At 38.0% G+C, this 15,532-nt stretch overlaps 2 protein-coding genes across 3 annotated transcripts; one reads left to right on the plus strand and one right to left on the minus strand.

Annotated features, from left to right (window-relative positions):
• Window positions 1–3,648: 3,648 nt before the first annotated feature.
• Window positions 3,649–6,185, plus strand: LOC112285041 (large ribosomal RNA subunit accumulation protein YCED homolog 2, chloroplastic). Its single transcript, XM_024525553.2, has 9 exons — window positions 3,649–3,755; window positions 4,080–4,204; window positions 4,331–4,597; window positions 4,771–4,857; window positions 5,128–5,217; window positions 5,330–5,413; window positions 5,563–5,611; window positions 5,706–5,855; window positions 5,975–6,185. The coding sequence occupies exons 1-8, from the start codon at window positions 3,707–3,709 to the stop codon at window positions 5,774–5,776; spliced, it is 822 nt and encodes a 273-aa protein (XP_024381321.2). The 5' UTR covers window positions 3,649–3,706; the 3' UTR covers window positions 5,777–5,855; window positions 5,975–6,185.
• A 1,903-nt stretch (window positions 6,186–8,088) lies between these two features.
• LOC112281806 (uncharacterized) lies at window positions 8,089–14,719 on the minus strand. Of its 2 annotated transcripts, none has more exons than XM_024518722.3 (14): window positions 14,436–14,719; window positions 14,237–14,351; window positions 13,315–13,987; window positions 12,863–13,215; window positions 11,758–12,696; window positions 11,315–11,614; window positions 10,577–11,170; window positions 10,397–10,463; window positions 9,845–10,281; window positions 9,448–9,549; window positions 9,196–9,306; window positions 8,936–9,037; window positions 8,713–8,814; window positions 8,089–8,545 (listed from the first exon to the last, which is right to left on the minus strand). In XM_024518722.3, exons 2-14 carry the CDS (start codon window positions 14,315–14,317, stop codon window positions 8,360–8,362), a joined length of 4,047 nt encoding a protein of 1,348 aa, XP_024374490.1. In that variant the 5' UTR covers window positions 14,318–14,351; window positions 14,436–14,719; the 3' UTR covers window positions 8,089–8,359. The 2 variants fall into 2 exon arrangements, with proteins under 2 accessions (XP_024374490.1, XP_024374499.1); XM_024518731.2 differs by having other exon boundaries at window positions 14,237–14,342; window positions 14,436–14,575.
• Window positions 14,720–15,532: the final 813 nt, after the last annotated feature.

Consider the following 15,532-nt stretch of genomic DNA (forward strand, 5'->3'; position numbering starts at 1 on the left):
ATAGAAATAACCAAATATGTATATTAAAAAAGAAACTGCAATGGCTTTTGCCAAAAGACAAGAAAACTAGACACCCTTGAAACTAGACTAGAAGCAAGAAAGGAGTTGACAAGAGTGAAGAAGACTTTACTCTTGCCTCTATAAATACTATCTACCTAGGAGCTATGTGGCGACGTTCCATAGGACCTCCAAAAACGTGTTGACTATGCACAATACGTATCTTAACTTGCAAGGCAAGTTTTTTATGTGGATGCCACATAGTTAGCTTGTTTTGTAAGCTACCAACATATGTGACACGTGGTTAATTTATTGACCAAGTTTCTAACCTATCAATCAAGTATAAATACATGTAAAGCCAAAGCAGCATCTATAAAGCTTATAGGAAGCTTCCTATAAATACATGTAAAGTAAAAGTAGCATCTATAAAGTTTATAGGATGCCTTATTATTATTCATAATAAGGCATATGCCAAAAATCTATATTAAAGTATTGAAGTCCACAGCTTGGCCTAGGAAAAAACAACATTGTCCTTCAACAAGATTACAAGAAGCTATGGTGCTAGTTAAAAAGTCCATAGTATGCTTCCTTTCATTGGCATTAGATTCTCCATAGGTTTATGAATTGACATTCCAAATCATATCAAGTCCATATGCTCAAAATTCAAATGATGTTGGAAATGTTATAAATGTAAGAAATGTGCCATAAAGTGCTTCCATCTTATTACCCAGATCAAGATGAGGTTCATCAGCTTTAGTGACAACCAAAAAAATTCAATTATCATCAAAGATATCCTCAACATGGCCTTCAAGATGTTGTTTGCTTCTAAAAAGTGTCATTATAAGCACATGAAATAATGCTAAGTTGATCCAAATCAGACAAGGTTGATGGGCATAGAAGCCCAAAGTTGCTACATCTACATAGATTGGAAGAGCAAGGAATTGGTTAATATATTGATAAGAATTCAATACCTGTATTCAAATATCACTCAATGGTCATATATTTTTAAAAATATATCTAGGTAGTGTGGTTTGATGTGTAAACCACTACTGTCTGAATCATTTTAAATTTGTAAATAAATTGGATCAAAGATCATCTAACCCTTGACCTCCTCCAATATGTGAATGACCTTGACAAGGCATCTAGAAATCAATAAATCTATGTTGCCTGATTTCTTCTAATCCTCAGTTCTAATAAAAGTGATATTATAAGAGACTTGACTAAAATAACTAAGAATGGTAAGAAGTTGTACTTGTTTAGGATACATAACTAATAATCTTTGGAGTTGATATTCGACTGCTTGATTAGGTGCAGTTCTAGTATCTACGTGAATATACTATCAAACAATAAGTCCAATCTTTACTATTGCTACCAAACTTATATAAATGTCTATAAAGAACTCTACAAGGATAATATCCTCATTTGATGGATGCCAATGAATAAGTTGAGCAAAGATAGCTAAGAAAGAAGATTTTGGTATCTTCAATAAATCTAATGAAGATATAATCTCTTCACATTGGTAAAAAAGTTCTACACATGTTTTTCATGGAAGAGATAGATCCTTCTAAACTAATAAATTATAAGTATGAGAACATACTATAATTAAGACGTTTAAACCTTTTAATATATTTAATATATTCCTATTGCTCTTAATAAATAATCTAATAGTCTATAAAATTATGTAGAATCTTCGAAAATATTTTTTTAGAATAAATTAATCTTATATATTAGTCTATAAGTTTTTATAGAAGTTCTTTAAACTTCAAGGATACTTTCTAGTTTTTAGAAAATTTTGTATAAGTTTTTTTAAGAACCAAATGTTATTGTATTAACAAAAGATAAGACAAGTAACACTTTAATTTTTCTAATACAAATTTTGGAGCAATTAAAATACTTCTTTATTTTAAGATTTATTTTTATTTGTTTAGATATTAATATTGTGTCTTGTTTCTACTATATTTTTTTTACTATCAATTTTTCTTTCTATGTATCAATACTTTGATAAAAGTGTATATAGAACAAGATTAAGTTTTCAAATCTAAAATTTTAAATGATTAAATTGCTATTAAAAAAAAACATTATTCTATAAAATTACTTCTATAAAGTTATAAATAAATCTGGATATATATATTTATAAATAATGTAATCTTATTTTGACTAAAATAGAAGAAAAAATAAAAATAGGAAATAAATTTAGAAGATAAAAATTTATTGATAATGAATGACAAATTTTAAATTCTGCTCAAAGTCTTTACTTGTAAGTTTACTCATATTAATATTATATTTTTATCTTTTTTATTATAAAAATTTATCATATTTCTAAGTTTAGAATATTTTACTCTTTTCAATATATTCAATTAGTATCTTCAAACTATTAATTATTACAAATATCAAACTTTGTAAAAAAAAATTTAATAATCTTATAATACAAATGCAAAAGCTAAGTTTCCAAGACATCAATTTTTGAAAGAATATTGAACTATATCTTATTCTTAAAAAGGCATAGATATTATTCATAAAATATTTTATCATAAATATTTTATATTCCAATAATAATAACTCAATTTTGGTAATTTTGGTGATTGTAAACTATCTCACTAAATTAATTTATTCTATGTGTTACAAAAGATCAGTAATGGTGCTAATAAGGCAAAAAAATTTAGCCACAAAATGTACCAAAATTGTTAATTTTCAAAACATATTATGTCAAATCTGAAATTCAAAATTTGTATCAAAATTTTAGAGAAGGTTTATTAATTTTTCTATTAATAATTATTTAAAAAATCCTAGATTATTATTATTATTATATAATTATTAAAAAAAACTAATTAATTTTCTTGATCTGAAATTTGCAAAATCTTACAAATTATCATGAGAAATCTCAACAAAGTTCAATACAAGAATTAGATAAAACTTTTTGAATGCAACAAAAAAAAAATGACAATTAAAAAAGATCAGAATATCCAAAATTAAATTTACTTAAAATAATGCATAAACTAAATTAGGATAGCTTTTGTTTAAATTCAAATTTAGTATTCACATCCGTCTAATAATTTTTTTTATATTTTTCTATTAGAATGATACCAATAGTCACATTCTTATATTTTTAATAATTGAAAATTATTTTCTTGGTTATTATATATATTATCAAAAAAATTACTAATACACAGGTTTAAAAAATAAAATAATTGGCATAATCATTTGATGTAGAAAAATCATAAATATTATTTATTGAAAAGATGACATATTATACGTATGTAAATCTATTTTTCAATTAGAATATATAAAAATAAATAATATAAAAAATAAATACCATTTTAGAACTAGCCTGATTTATCCAGAAATCATGAATACTACCCAATATGAAATCAGCTATTGTAAATGAATGGTTTCAAAAATCATAAAACTGAAGAAAGAATAAAACCATTACATTATATAAATCTACCCTCACTAAGGCTTTATCTTCAGAAATGCCATATGTAAAAAATATAAGCAATTGGAAAGCAAACAATACAAGCAATTATCTTAAACTTAAAATGGCAGGGGAACGTCGAGGTGGATTCGTACCCTTGGTTCCCAAAGCATGTTCCCAAGCAGCCAGGGGCAGCGATGGACTCACTCACTCTACTCTACTCACTTTGTGAGCGTGGATAATGCTGGAGCAGGTGTTGTGAAACTGCGTGTTTTGCAATATTCCCAAGCAGTGGATATGGCCAACGTCTTGTTGCACACACCTCGGCCTTCCTTCTCCACTCCATGTATTCCTTCCTTCTCTTCTTTTCTCTTCAATCTTTCTGCTCCTAATCCATTTTGAGCTGCATTGGTTAATGTAACTTTTGCAAATTCTGGTTCGGCTAAGCTGGAGTAGTTCTCTGGAAGCAAAGCTCATGACTTGGATGGAGCTGGGAGTTTTGCCTCCGATTGAATTACGAACCCATTGGAATCTGGGTTTCCGCATCCACAATCATTTGTTGTGTATGAAGCTTCGTTTTTCGGGTTTTTGGGGTGCACCCAGCTGGGTTTTGTCCCGGTTTTGGGGAATTCGATGTTGGTTGAGTTGTACTCATGAGGGATTTGTTCAGGGGGAGTGTCTGACAGCCGGTGGTGCCTTGGATTTGAGTCTCGGTGTGGTGCCGGGCGTGTCATGGGTTGGTGTTGTAGGAGTGGCCGCGTAGTAGTGTGCACAACTGGGCAGCACCCTCCTGAGGTTGAAATCCTTCGATTATTTGTATTGCCTTTATGGGAAGTTTTCTTTGATAGTTGAATCAGAGAATGTTTCTCAACTTCATTCTCTGAGAGCTGTCTCTCCTTGTTATACAATTCTGTCTCGCAGCCCCGCAAGGAATTTTCACATGTTGAGAGTAAGCCTGTGTCGAAGAAATTGCCGAAAACGAATAAGAAAAAAGAAGGTAGGGAAAGAGTTTTGCCGGTTCTAATTACGGTTAACAGAAGTGATGGCAAGTGGGCCGACTCATGGAACACAGAGCAAGTCACTACATTGAAGGACCTCAACCTTGAAGACATATCCACAGATTCTAGTTTCCAGGGACCTGGAAAAGTTCCGAAGGACCTCGTGCACGTCGAGTTGGCTGTGCAAAAGGTAAGTTTCTATACGTCTCTTGAAATCCCAATTCAAGCACGTGAATGTTCTGAGCAAATTAAACTGAATTTTCGAGTTGATGGTGAGCGATCCTGTCAATTTGGATGTCAGTAGCCAGGTGGAGAAGTGTCCGAATTGTCATCGCAGTTTTTCATGTGATGGGGGGAGGGCAGAGTGGGTGGGGGTTTTTCGTTCAAGCTCAAGTACGTTCGACGGTGCGGCAACAATGCAGCCGCTGCTTTAAAACCTACTTCTCTCCAGTAAGTGAACTCTCAATCTTTCGTGTCGTTACTTGGAATATTTCGCACAATGTGTCTATATATATATATATATAGAAAGAGAACTGTGGCGATTGACGAATTGAAAAGATTTCAATCTATAGTCTTGTTCTGTGATACAATGCTACAAGTCCAAGAGCTTGGTGTTCTTGGGTCGGATGTTGAAGTCTTAAGAACTTCCGTAACATAAGCTAGGGGAACTTTTCACATGATTTATTCCCCGTTGGATGGGGTGGCTCTACTCTTTTGCAGATTAATGGATCATTTCAAGCGTGGTTGACGCCGACACAAGACATGTTTGTCCATCCAAATGGAAAAAGTGAAGAAAATGGTGATCCAACCGTAAGTAATGGATCGTTTGAAGTTCATGGGATTCGTCAATGTACATAATACAATGTCTTAAGATGGTTGTTTTAAGCAGGAAAGTTGATGGTTGAAGGTTCTCACTACCCAGGTTGTTTATTTTCCACTTGGGGAGGAAGAAGCTGACCTCACTAGAATGGTGCGGGACACTATCAAGCTTAACTATTCCGCCAAGGTGACAACTCAACCTCTTCATTCAGTATTAACACAACATTTGCGGATTAAAAAATTGAGCTAGTAGCTGGTTTAGAAACTCACTAGAGTCCGCGAAATGGTCAGGCACTAGTGGTTTGCTGACAAAATGATTCATTCAACTGCTTACAGGCAATTTGTTCGGAAGAGTGCGATAAGCTCGGACCCAGGACATGGGAGGGTAAGGTCACTTACGGTTCTTCTTTTTCATGTCTTTGCGGCTTCTTCTTCTTCATGAATGATTTTACTTATGTTGTTGTCTGTTGGGCTCTCAGTCGGCGGGTCACAAGGGAGACCAGTAGACAGTCGGTGGTTACCCTTACTTAAGGCCAAGCATAATCTTTGAAGCCATCTTCTTCTTCTTCTTCTTCAGAAAAAAGAAAACAAAAACAGAAAACAAGCATTCATGGCGTCTTGGCACTCTGGTAAGCAATGTGGGAGGGATTTACTACTCATTCAAGAAAAGGATAGAGTGTTCTTTGAGACATCTGATAGTGTGATCCTTTTTGCATTAATCTGATACTTTATCATCTGGCATGTGCAGTGTTTGAAATGAATCTCATGGCGCAGTAAGACACGAAATATGGGTCGACATGGAGTGCATTGCAGCAAACTTCCTTTGCAACAAATGAATCAATCTGGTTTCAGTTAGGTTCCGATTTGATGATTCGTATCGTTAGCTTCCTAGTATTACCCTGCAATTGTGACATTATTTGGAATACCCAAAATTTCAACAAATCAACTTCTTTCATCGACTTAGTTAGCTATCTCACTACATTTTGATTCTATATACATTTGAATAAAATAAGAAAATTAAATGAATAAATATATATATATATATATATATATATATATTACCAATATGTACGTTGACCTAAAACTACTTTTTAACTTTTTTCTACTAATAACTGAAATGTGCATTTATGTTAATAATATAGTACAATTGATCTTTAATCAATAATGTTTATATATATGGATATAGATATATATATAGATCAATTATATACTTTATCAAAATTCTCTCTTGAACATTTTTTTAAGAGATTCAATTATAGTGATAAAACTATAATGCTTAAATATTGTAGGTTTATCATTTTGCATAATTCTAAAAATGCTTGTAATAAAATTAAAATGCATAATTTAAATTATGTTAAGAAATATATAATTAAAACTATTAATTTAATGTTTTGCAAAATATATAAATTTATTCATGTTAAATTAATTCACTATGTATTATGCAAAAAACCAAATTCTTTTCTTGTATATGTACAGTGGTGTCTGGTTAAGAGAAATCCCTTGGGATAGGGAAAAGCTTTTCTCATAACCTAACATTTTTCATAACCAAACTCCGCATCACTCTCCATGCCTTTGGAACAATGCACGCTTGCAGCTAGGAACATTGCAGATCCAACTGATGGTGTCGGTGTCTATAGTTGCACTGTGGGGGCTAAAAATAGGGACAGTGGCATTTGCACGGAGGAGCAAAAAGTTGTCGTTAATGAGACACGTTATGCATTTTGTTGGCTGAGGTGGTACTTGCTCATAACAGAGCATTGTTCCTCTCTAGACTTTTCTCTCACTAGTTCATAAAAAACATAGGCAAGCACAAAAGAAAATGGATCCATTTTTATCTCCTGAGCATTTTTCTTTTAACTAGACATCACTATGTGTGTGTATATATATATATATATATATAGAACATCTTCAAATTGAAATATGTACTTAAGAAAACTATACATGCTTTTTATAAAAGAAGAGATAACTGAATATTCTACAAGCTACAACATGCAATACTAGCTAATATACATATGTTTTAAAAAACACTAATATTTATAACACACACAATATACCTATTTTGGGCTCATATAATAAAACTTTGAATGAAATAAAAATCAACCATTAAAATTCAGAATGTTATATTCAGTATTTGATAATATGTATAGATGTATTCTTAAAATATTGCAGATAAATTTATGTGCATGCATGTATGTATACACATAAATATATATACTAGATAGAGATATTATAAATTATATATACTTAATATAATCTTTTCATAACAGGAAGTACAGCATTATAGATTTTGTTCTTATAATTTTCCATTGTAGATTATATCTTAATTCTTATTCTTCAAACATACATATTTATATACATATATATACACATATAGTCACTATATAAACATATATAATGACTAAGTACTTAGTCATTAATTTACATAATGAATTTGTCCTTTCTGGTTTTACATGGTACTTAGTCATTTTGGTTTTACATTGTAAAATTTTCTTTCCGTTTGTCACAATTGTTCAATATATGCCATATTTTAATCCTTGCTTACCTCAAAAGAATTAGGATTTATCATATTTCATAATCTTATTTTTATTATGATACACTCATAATTTTGTATCCTTCAAGTTCTTTCAAAACCATTTAAATTTTTAAATAATAATAACAGTAATAATTTTTTTGCATCTACCAAAAAATAATTGAGTAGATTTTACTCTCAATTGCTAAGTTAGTGCATGCACACCAATAGTATGATCAAACAGTTTCACAACTCCTTTCATGCACGCCCTTGCTAATAATAACTTTGAAGCCTCTTTCTCTTCCCCCCCCCCCCCCCTCCTTGCATCTTGTCGACAGATGCCCATTGACTCATTGACTCACAAGGTTAACAGCAGTAGCTGTCATTTATCCGAAAAAATAAATTTGGTACGAAACAATGTGATTCCACCAGAAGGCTGATCCCCTGATCCCCTGGGGAACCCTCAATAGAATGAAGCACATATCGGTTCACAAATATACAAGCTGAAGAACGTAACTAGTAGACAGATTTCATACTTCGAAGCAAGTGATTCTCCACGCTGCAAGAGCATTCACTTCTATGACCTGGCGAGTGGTAACTTCTGATAGCGCTTTCATCAAAAGATTACACAACCTCTGTATTCTGCTTTGCATCCTGGGGCTTTGGTACCTTTAACTTGGGTGCTGCTTTTCGTGACTCAAACATACGGCGCTTCAAACGGCTTTTTCGCTTATCTACGATGCCAGCTTTTCGAAAATACTCTGCTGCCACTTCCTTGTTACCCATGGCTTCTTCTGTGAGAGCAATTTCCTACACAGAAAACCATCAGCGCACCGTGAGATTACATAGAACATCGCGCACATGTTCAGAAGTTCAACCCGAAATACCAAATAGTAACACTATTCACAGAAGTTGGCATTTTTAAAACAATGCAAAGCTGCTTCAATGCTGAGTTCTTGCATGAGAGAGCTTCTCACCATCAAAACAGCCGGATTCTCGTGCTCCAACTGCAATGCTGCCACTAGCAGTTTCTGGGCAGTCTTCAGGTTTCCATTGACACGTTCCATGTACGCGTAGGCCTGTACATGAAAAGAAAAAAGTGATTCATCAGAAACAAAAGAAATTCCAAGAGCTAAAACCTGATTAAGTCACATCACAGCAGATCATATTAGCCACAGGCTTGGATTTAGACACAGCTACCTGAAGACATGGAACGCTTCGAGGATTGGCTCCAAGACCCCTTTCGAAAAGGATCCTAGCACCTGTTACATTTCCAGCGTTTTGTTCCAATAAAGCCCATGCCTGCATTCGAACTTACATGTCAGAATAATATGTAATTATTGATTGTCATCTAGTGATGGAGATTCAGTAAGCCTCCAAGCCGAAAGCAACGATTAAATTGGTCACTCCTCGTATCCACTGACACCAACCAGTACGCAGCAGAAAATTGAATTGAGTACCTGCCAAGAGTGAACACTATTGGGGTTCATTTCCACACATCGTTGATACAATTTACGAGCACGTTCCCGTGCTGAGTCTGAGTCTAGCAATGACTCTTGATGCGCCCAAGCCTGAACGATTAGTCACATGAGTGCATGACAGTTATATGGTAGAATGTATGTCTGCTATGAATACATGCTTTTCACACACAACTGCATTTATTTGATGCTTAGCCACATGCTCAAAACATCTGAAAACATAAAAGAAGAAACCTGAAGTGCGTGGAGATTTTCTGGCTCTACTTCTAGTGCCTTCTGAAAAAGCTGCCTCATTTTTCCTCGCTTGCCTTGATTTGCTTCAAACAACGCCCATGCCTGTCATTCAAGAACCGAAGTACTAACCGTTACAGATACTTCTCATACAATCAAGACAAATCATTCAGACGTATAAATCCGAATATGATTAATAATTTCACAAGTTAATGATATCCTTTCGCACCACAATAAACAAATAAGCGCCTAAAAGGGAGGTGAAATGCAAAAATGCGTCGGATCACAGCTTGATGGAGAACTGCATGACTCATCATTACTGAAATGTCTACATTACAAAAGTACACCTTGACCGTTATTAAATACATTCAAGCACAATAAACTGAATTTTCGTGCTCACCTGCCAGCACTTCACATCTTCTGGAGCTGCCTCCACAGCAAGTCTAAAATGGTAACGAGCAGCAGCGTAATTGTGGGCTAGTGCTTCTAGAAGAGCTCGGCTCTGGTGAACTACAGCATTTCCGGGTTGCATCTTTGCAGCTCTTTCTAGCAATTCCCTCGCTTTGCTCCAATTTCCTACCTTTTGTTCTAGCATAGCCCACCCATGCAATCCATAAACACTTGCTCCTAGTAGTTCCTGAACTCCCTTCTTCTCTCCATTATGAGCTATTCGGACGGATTCCAGATATAGATATCTGGCTCTACTGGCATTTCGAGCCTGTGCTTCTAAAGACCCCCATCTTTGCAGTGTTTTAACATAAATAAGACCGTAATCTCCTTGTTTCTTAAGCGCTCCAACTGCTCTCTCGTAATATGCTCCTGCTGCAACCATATCCCCTGCCATTCACCATAATTTACATCTCAGCATTTGGATACAGAACCTCCATAACATGAGAGTCTTGACGAAGAATACGACCATTGATTTTGAATGGGTCAAGGAATAAAAACGTACCTCTTTCTCGTTCTAGTTGAGCCAAATGCACCATAACATCTGCATTGTTAGGATGCTTCTTTGCCAGCTGTCAGAACAAACACAGTCAAGTCAATCACGACATACATGGGGAAATTTATGCCTCAGGATTAGCTTAGTTCGTGATTTCTAGACTGAAAAAGGCTCATGAGAACTAATTACCTTCTGTAAGGTACGCTGTGCATCTTTAAAATCACCTGCTGCAAGTTGCTTCCTTGCATTAGCTAGCGTCCTATCAATGTCCGACTCAACATCCGTCACTTGGGAATGCAACTGCATCGTGTCCTCTTTCTCAAACTCGCCACTAGTTGACGATTGCCACGAATACCTTGGGGAACCAACTACATCTGCAACAGAGACATTGCCAACAACAGAACTAGACCTCTTGTCTACTAATGTTGATGCAGGCTTCGAAGGTTTTGCTAACTTAGCTGGACTTTGGATGATAATTCCATCATTGGTAGCATTGCCACTGCTGCTACTTGTTGAACCCTTCGCTGAGTCATTAATCCTGTCCATCCACATCTGCCGCTCTAAATCTTTGGAAGGATAGTCAACCTCCTGCACATTTGAGGGGCTGGCAGATCCATTGGTATTCGCCTTCCTTTCTAAATCATTAGCTATAGGTAACATCGTTTGCTCGTCTTGATCGACAGTATCAATCCCATTTGAATTTTTTGAAGCAGTCAAAAGCTTCTGATCAAGCTGTGTCGTAAATTGCCTATCCACTCCAGCGAGATTCTCAAACAATTTAACCTACAAGCAGATTTGGTTGGTCACTTTAGAAATTTTGGTATATACAGGAGAGATCGAATTAAAAAAGATCATACTGGAATGACTACCAGTGTCTTACCAAGAGAAAAACTACTGGTACGGCATCGAAGAAAAACGAATGATTACCTGTCGACGAAAGTCCTTAAATTCCTCTTGACTGACTGACCCATCGAAGTTGGAGTCTACAAGTTTCATTAGCTCGTTCGCATCCTCCTCATCCCCTCCTAGCTCGCCAATAACATCCTTCAACTCGTCCATACTGATCACCCCATCATTGTTCTTATCAAAAAAGGTAAACATTTGGTCGTCAAATTTGCTCTGTGCAAACCCCTCCCCAATAACTTCAACCGACTCGTTTGTCAAGTCTGAAAATCGGGTTGATGCTACATCAGCTGCCGCTTGCATAATAGCCTTAAGATAACCTGCCTGCATTGAAACAACTCAGCGACAAGACCACGGATAAATATGCATGGACCTTCGTTAAAGAATTGAACATATTACAAGCGTCACCCTAGTCTACTAATTGCAGATAATAAACAGAAACTAGAGCCATGTAAAAAGTTATTCACCTGTTCGGGATCAGTGAGCCCGCCTTTGTAAAGCGAATGTGAAGCAAGTCCACCCTCCGCCATTTCATTCATTTCTTCCGTGCGTATCTGTACCTCCATAAGAGTTGACCAATTCCCGCGGTTGCTCAAAGTTACAGCTAAATGCAGACTCTCGTAACCATTCTTCTTCGGCTTCGCAATGTAATCTTTCAATCTTCCAGGAACTTCCTCCCACAAAGTCGTCGCAATTTCCAATGCTTTGTAGCAAGCTCTTGCACCACGCTTCTTCACAGAGCTAGTGCCCTCTTTTCTAGGGGTCAGCACCACCCTCAGGCCCAACACGTCAAAAACCTCCTCGGGTGGTCTACCATCTCTAAGAAGCTTCTTCATAGTGCTGTATTTGCTCTTACATCTGCCTGAAATTTTGACTGATTCTATCAGGGATTGCATCTCTGGGTCCTCTTCCAAGGCCTTCTGCAAATCATTTTGACACTGTTGGACGACCTTTTGACCATCAGCGAAGTGTAACTTGAGCCAGCTTCCGATGTATGTGTAAGAGTCTGGAAAGAGTACCCTGAAACCAAGGTCTTCAAGTTCGTGGCTGACCTTGCCGGTACCCATAGCATGCGCAAGAGGCGCATAGATTTGCATAGTCTCCAGCGAAAGCATCTGTTGTCTGTACCGTGGAAGCACTTGAATGTGCCGCAAAGTATCCAAGCGGGCTGCGACTTCTACTACGATAGCACGGACATCGTGGAACGCAAGACAATACTGGCGAATAGCTTTGACGGAGGCATCGTCTAATGTGTCTAAGAGAGAAGGCATATACTTAACACGAGCACAATCTTCGAGAAGAATGGCCACTTCCTTGCCTAGAACCCTCTCCACTCCTGCAATGTTAAGGTACCCTGCTTCGACAACCTCCCGAAGAAGACCGGCTGCAATCACCTCTGCGTCCATCTAGGGTGTCACACGAAGCAGAATTGCATGTCAATGTAGGCGTTTTCACTTTAATTCAAAAAAAAAAAAAAAAAAAAAAAAACTCATGGCTTCTCTAACTAACAGAACTTTCTTCTAATCATGCTTTGGTGGAAACAAAAGTTCTGGTTTACGAAGGGTAGCTCACCCGAAGGTCAGCAAGGATAAATGCCACAGACAATGCACGAGAAAGGGGCTTGCGCCCGTCTTCAGTAGGTGATGTATGGCGAAGAGTGCTGACAGTCAGTCTCAGAGCAGCTAATAGAAGCGTGGATCCGGCACTGGAAGCAAAATCAGGAGGAAGTCTCCCTGCTAAGCCGTCCCACGCGCCCACGAGCTCGGCCACTTGCTGGCCACCAGGAGTATCCAGGAGAAACTTAGTAGAATGCGATTCTGCTTCAACGTATGCATCACCTTCTTGCTCATCACCAGACCATTGCTCCTCTGCGTCAAACTCCACAGGACCAGCAGAGAGACCACCGCCAGCACTCCGGCCAGCTCCTGCACACCATGCCAATACGCATGTTTTCAGATGGTAACAATGATCTTCAATGTGTAGATAATCATTCAAATCAAAAAAAAATGTTCAAAAATATTTACCTCGCTCGGAGGCTAAAAATGTCCCAATTTCCAAGGGCGTCGCAGCTTGAGCAAGGCTGGGTGCATCGCCCTCTTGCCGAGTCTGCAATTCTTCAGCAGAGTAGAAGGAGTTATTGTCAAGTTCAGGTACTTCCTCACCGTCTGTTGCGTTAAATTCATACTCAAAACACAACCTTCCTTCCTCATCTCTCTGCACTCTATTCCGATTCTGTTGGCTGCTGAGTCGCAACCTAAGCCTCCCTTCTCCCTTTCGCCCCTTGGAGATACCCAACTGCTCTTCCAGGTCCACAAAGCCATTATTGGTGATCACCTGCACCCTTCTCCTCTCTTTCCCCTTCTTTTCTCCTCGACTTCGGGTTTTACTTCGAAAATTTCGATCTAGCTCATTACCACTATCATACGTTTCATGCTCTACAGTGTCTTGTACCCGCGCTTGCACATGTATTACTGTCTGCTTCGGGTCCAACCTGCCGCATCCTCTGTACCCTTTCCGCGGCTCGCCTCTGCTCCTGCTACTCCTGCCATGTCTAAAGCCGCTACTCCTATTTTGAGACCTCTCTAAAGACGAGGAGTGAACCAAAGTGCCCTTGTTGCTGACGTACCCCAAGTTACATACACAATCAGACGACGAAGACACAACGCACGAAAACTGTGCACTTTTCTCAGTCCGCAACTGTCACATCACAACACAATATCACAGCATTCAGACAAATTATCTTCAAAAAAGTGCAAAATTTGATTGCTTCGGGATCAAGACTCCCCGCCTTCGTTGGACTCTGTATTTGACTGTGAGGTACTACATAATTGCATGAACATCATACGAGACATGGAGATTGAACTCAATCCTACTTCAAATTTCGTCATGGTCTAGGAGCATCAACCTAAGGTACAGACATCATAACCTAGGCGGAAATTGCCATACCTGAGAGGACAATGAGCAGGTGACTGCAGGGGCTTTCGGAAGAAGCTGCAACAATCCCGTACTGCATGCACATACTGCCATTCTCCGCGCTCCTTGCAACCCACTCCTTGCAACCCTGCTCAATCAGCACACCCTGATCTTTCGCAGACTACAACCAAAACTTCAAGCGTCGACAAAAGAAATTGCACAGCGGCCTGACCTCCAGAAAACTCGACAAATTGTGGAAAATGAACACTGCACACGCTGTACACCACGCCGTCAATCAAACTTCGGCGTCAGCTACTATGCGAACCGATTCCCAACTCGGCTGCCCCCATGCACGCGACTACTCCACCCGCGCAGCAGCCAACACCCACGCCATTGCCCAAAAAAATTCAATTTCTGTGCTCCCTCAACAAGAAATAACTACAAATCATCCTCCCGCCAATCGGCACTCGGATGGAAGCAAAATCCGATAAGGTAGTCGATTCCAAGATGTTTTGGAGATAGTTGTCTGTTCGCTTGTCAGATGGATTACCGCAACTATGGAAGCTTATCTGGTCGCAATCTCGATGTTCGAGAGGAGCCTCGCAGCGTGGTTCCCCGCGCAATTCATTCACTCTACTTCAAAGAGCTTAAGCAACCACAACGTTTCTGAACGCGGTTCCACGCGTGGTTACGTAAACGAGAACTCGGCCACAAACTAAGAGGAAGCGAGAGCTTCCCCGACTAGCCACGTGAGACTGCAAACGTGGGGCCACTCTGGCCTCGTCGTCTTCGACTCAATTGCCATTGGACATCATTTTTGTCTCCGTCGCTGTGCAATTTTCTGCTCTTCCTGAGACCAAGTTTTACATTTGCCTTTCTGGGTGTTTCCACGTAGCCTCCAGTTCGCGCTCTCTCTCTGCCACTGGAACAAGCGTCCTATAGTGGAACCAGCATTGAGACCAAGTTAGGTTTGCTCTGTCGATAGTCTCCATGGATTCGTTCATTCGTGGTTCTTCTAGGGTTTAATGGTTTTTCCTTTTAGCCTTGGAACTTGAAGCTTGGGTTGCTGTCATTGTATGTAGGAGTTGAAAAGGTAGTTGAAGATGATCAAGTAGCATTACCGATTGCTGTTGTTTTGAAGATGTTGCTATTTCCAGTTTCGAGTGATCAATCAAGATTGACTGTTTACAGGTCTGTGTTTATGAACTGAATGTGACTGGGATAGTACCATATCTATTATCTGTGATATTCGGTTCACCGCCAAATTTGAGGCTTTTACAAACTAACGGCTGAATCTGCACTCTACCAAGCTCCTCAATTCTTGCATAT

The sequence above is a fragment of the Physcomitrium patens genome, chromosome 1, assembly GCF_059467195.1.
Source record: "Physcomitrium patens ecotype Gransden chromosome 1, ASM5946719v1, whole genome shotgun sequence".
In the NCBI taxonomy this organism is placed as follows: domain Eukaryota; kingdom Viridiplantae; phylum Streptophyta; class Bryopsida; order Funariales; family Funariaceae; genus Physcomitrium; species Physcomitrium patens.

What these genes read in the sequence shown, in the direction of transcription:
- LOC112285041 (XM_024525553.2), top strand. Translation starts at nt 3,707, where the DNA reads ATGGCCAACGTCTTGTTGCACACACCTCGGCCTTCCTTCTCCACTCCA. An exon ending in GCCTTCCTTCTCCACTCCAT is followed by an intron (nt 3,756 to 4,079) that starts GTATTCCTTCCT and finishes GGATTTGTTCAG; the next exon opens with GGGGAGTGTCTGACAGCCGG. An exon ending in AAGAAAATGGTGATCCAACC is followed by an intron (nt 5,218 to 5,329) that starts GTAAGTAATGGA and finishes CTCACTACCCAG; the next exon opens with GTTGTTTATTTTCCACTTGG.
- LOC112281806 (XM_024518722.3), bottom strand. Translation starts at nt 14,317, where the DNA reads ATGGCAGTATGTGCATGCAGTACGGGATTGTTGCAGCTTCTTCCGAAA. An exon ending in CCTGCTCATTGTCCTCTCAG is followed by an intron (nt 13,988 to 14,236) that starts GTATGGCAATTT and finishes GTGATGTGACAG; the next exon opens with TTGCGGACTGAGAAAAGTGC. An exon ending in TTATCCTTGCTGACCTTCGG is followed by an intron (nt 12,697 to 12,862) that starts GTGAGCTACCCT and finishes GTGACACCCTAG; the next exon opens with ATGGACGCAGAGGTGATTGC.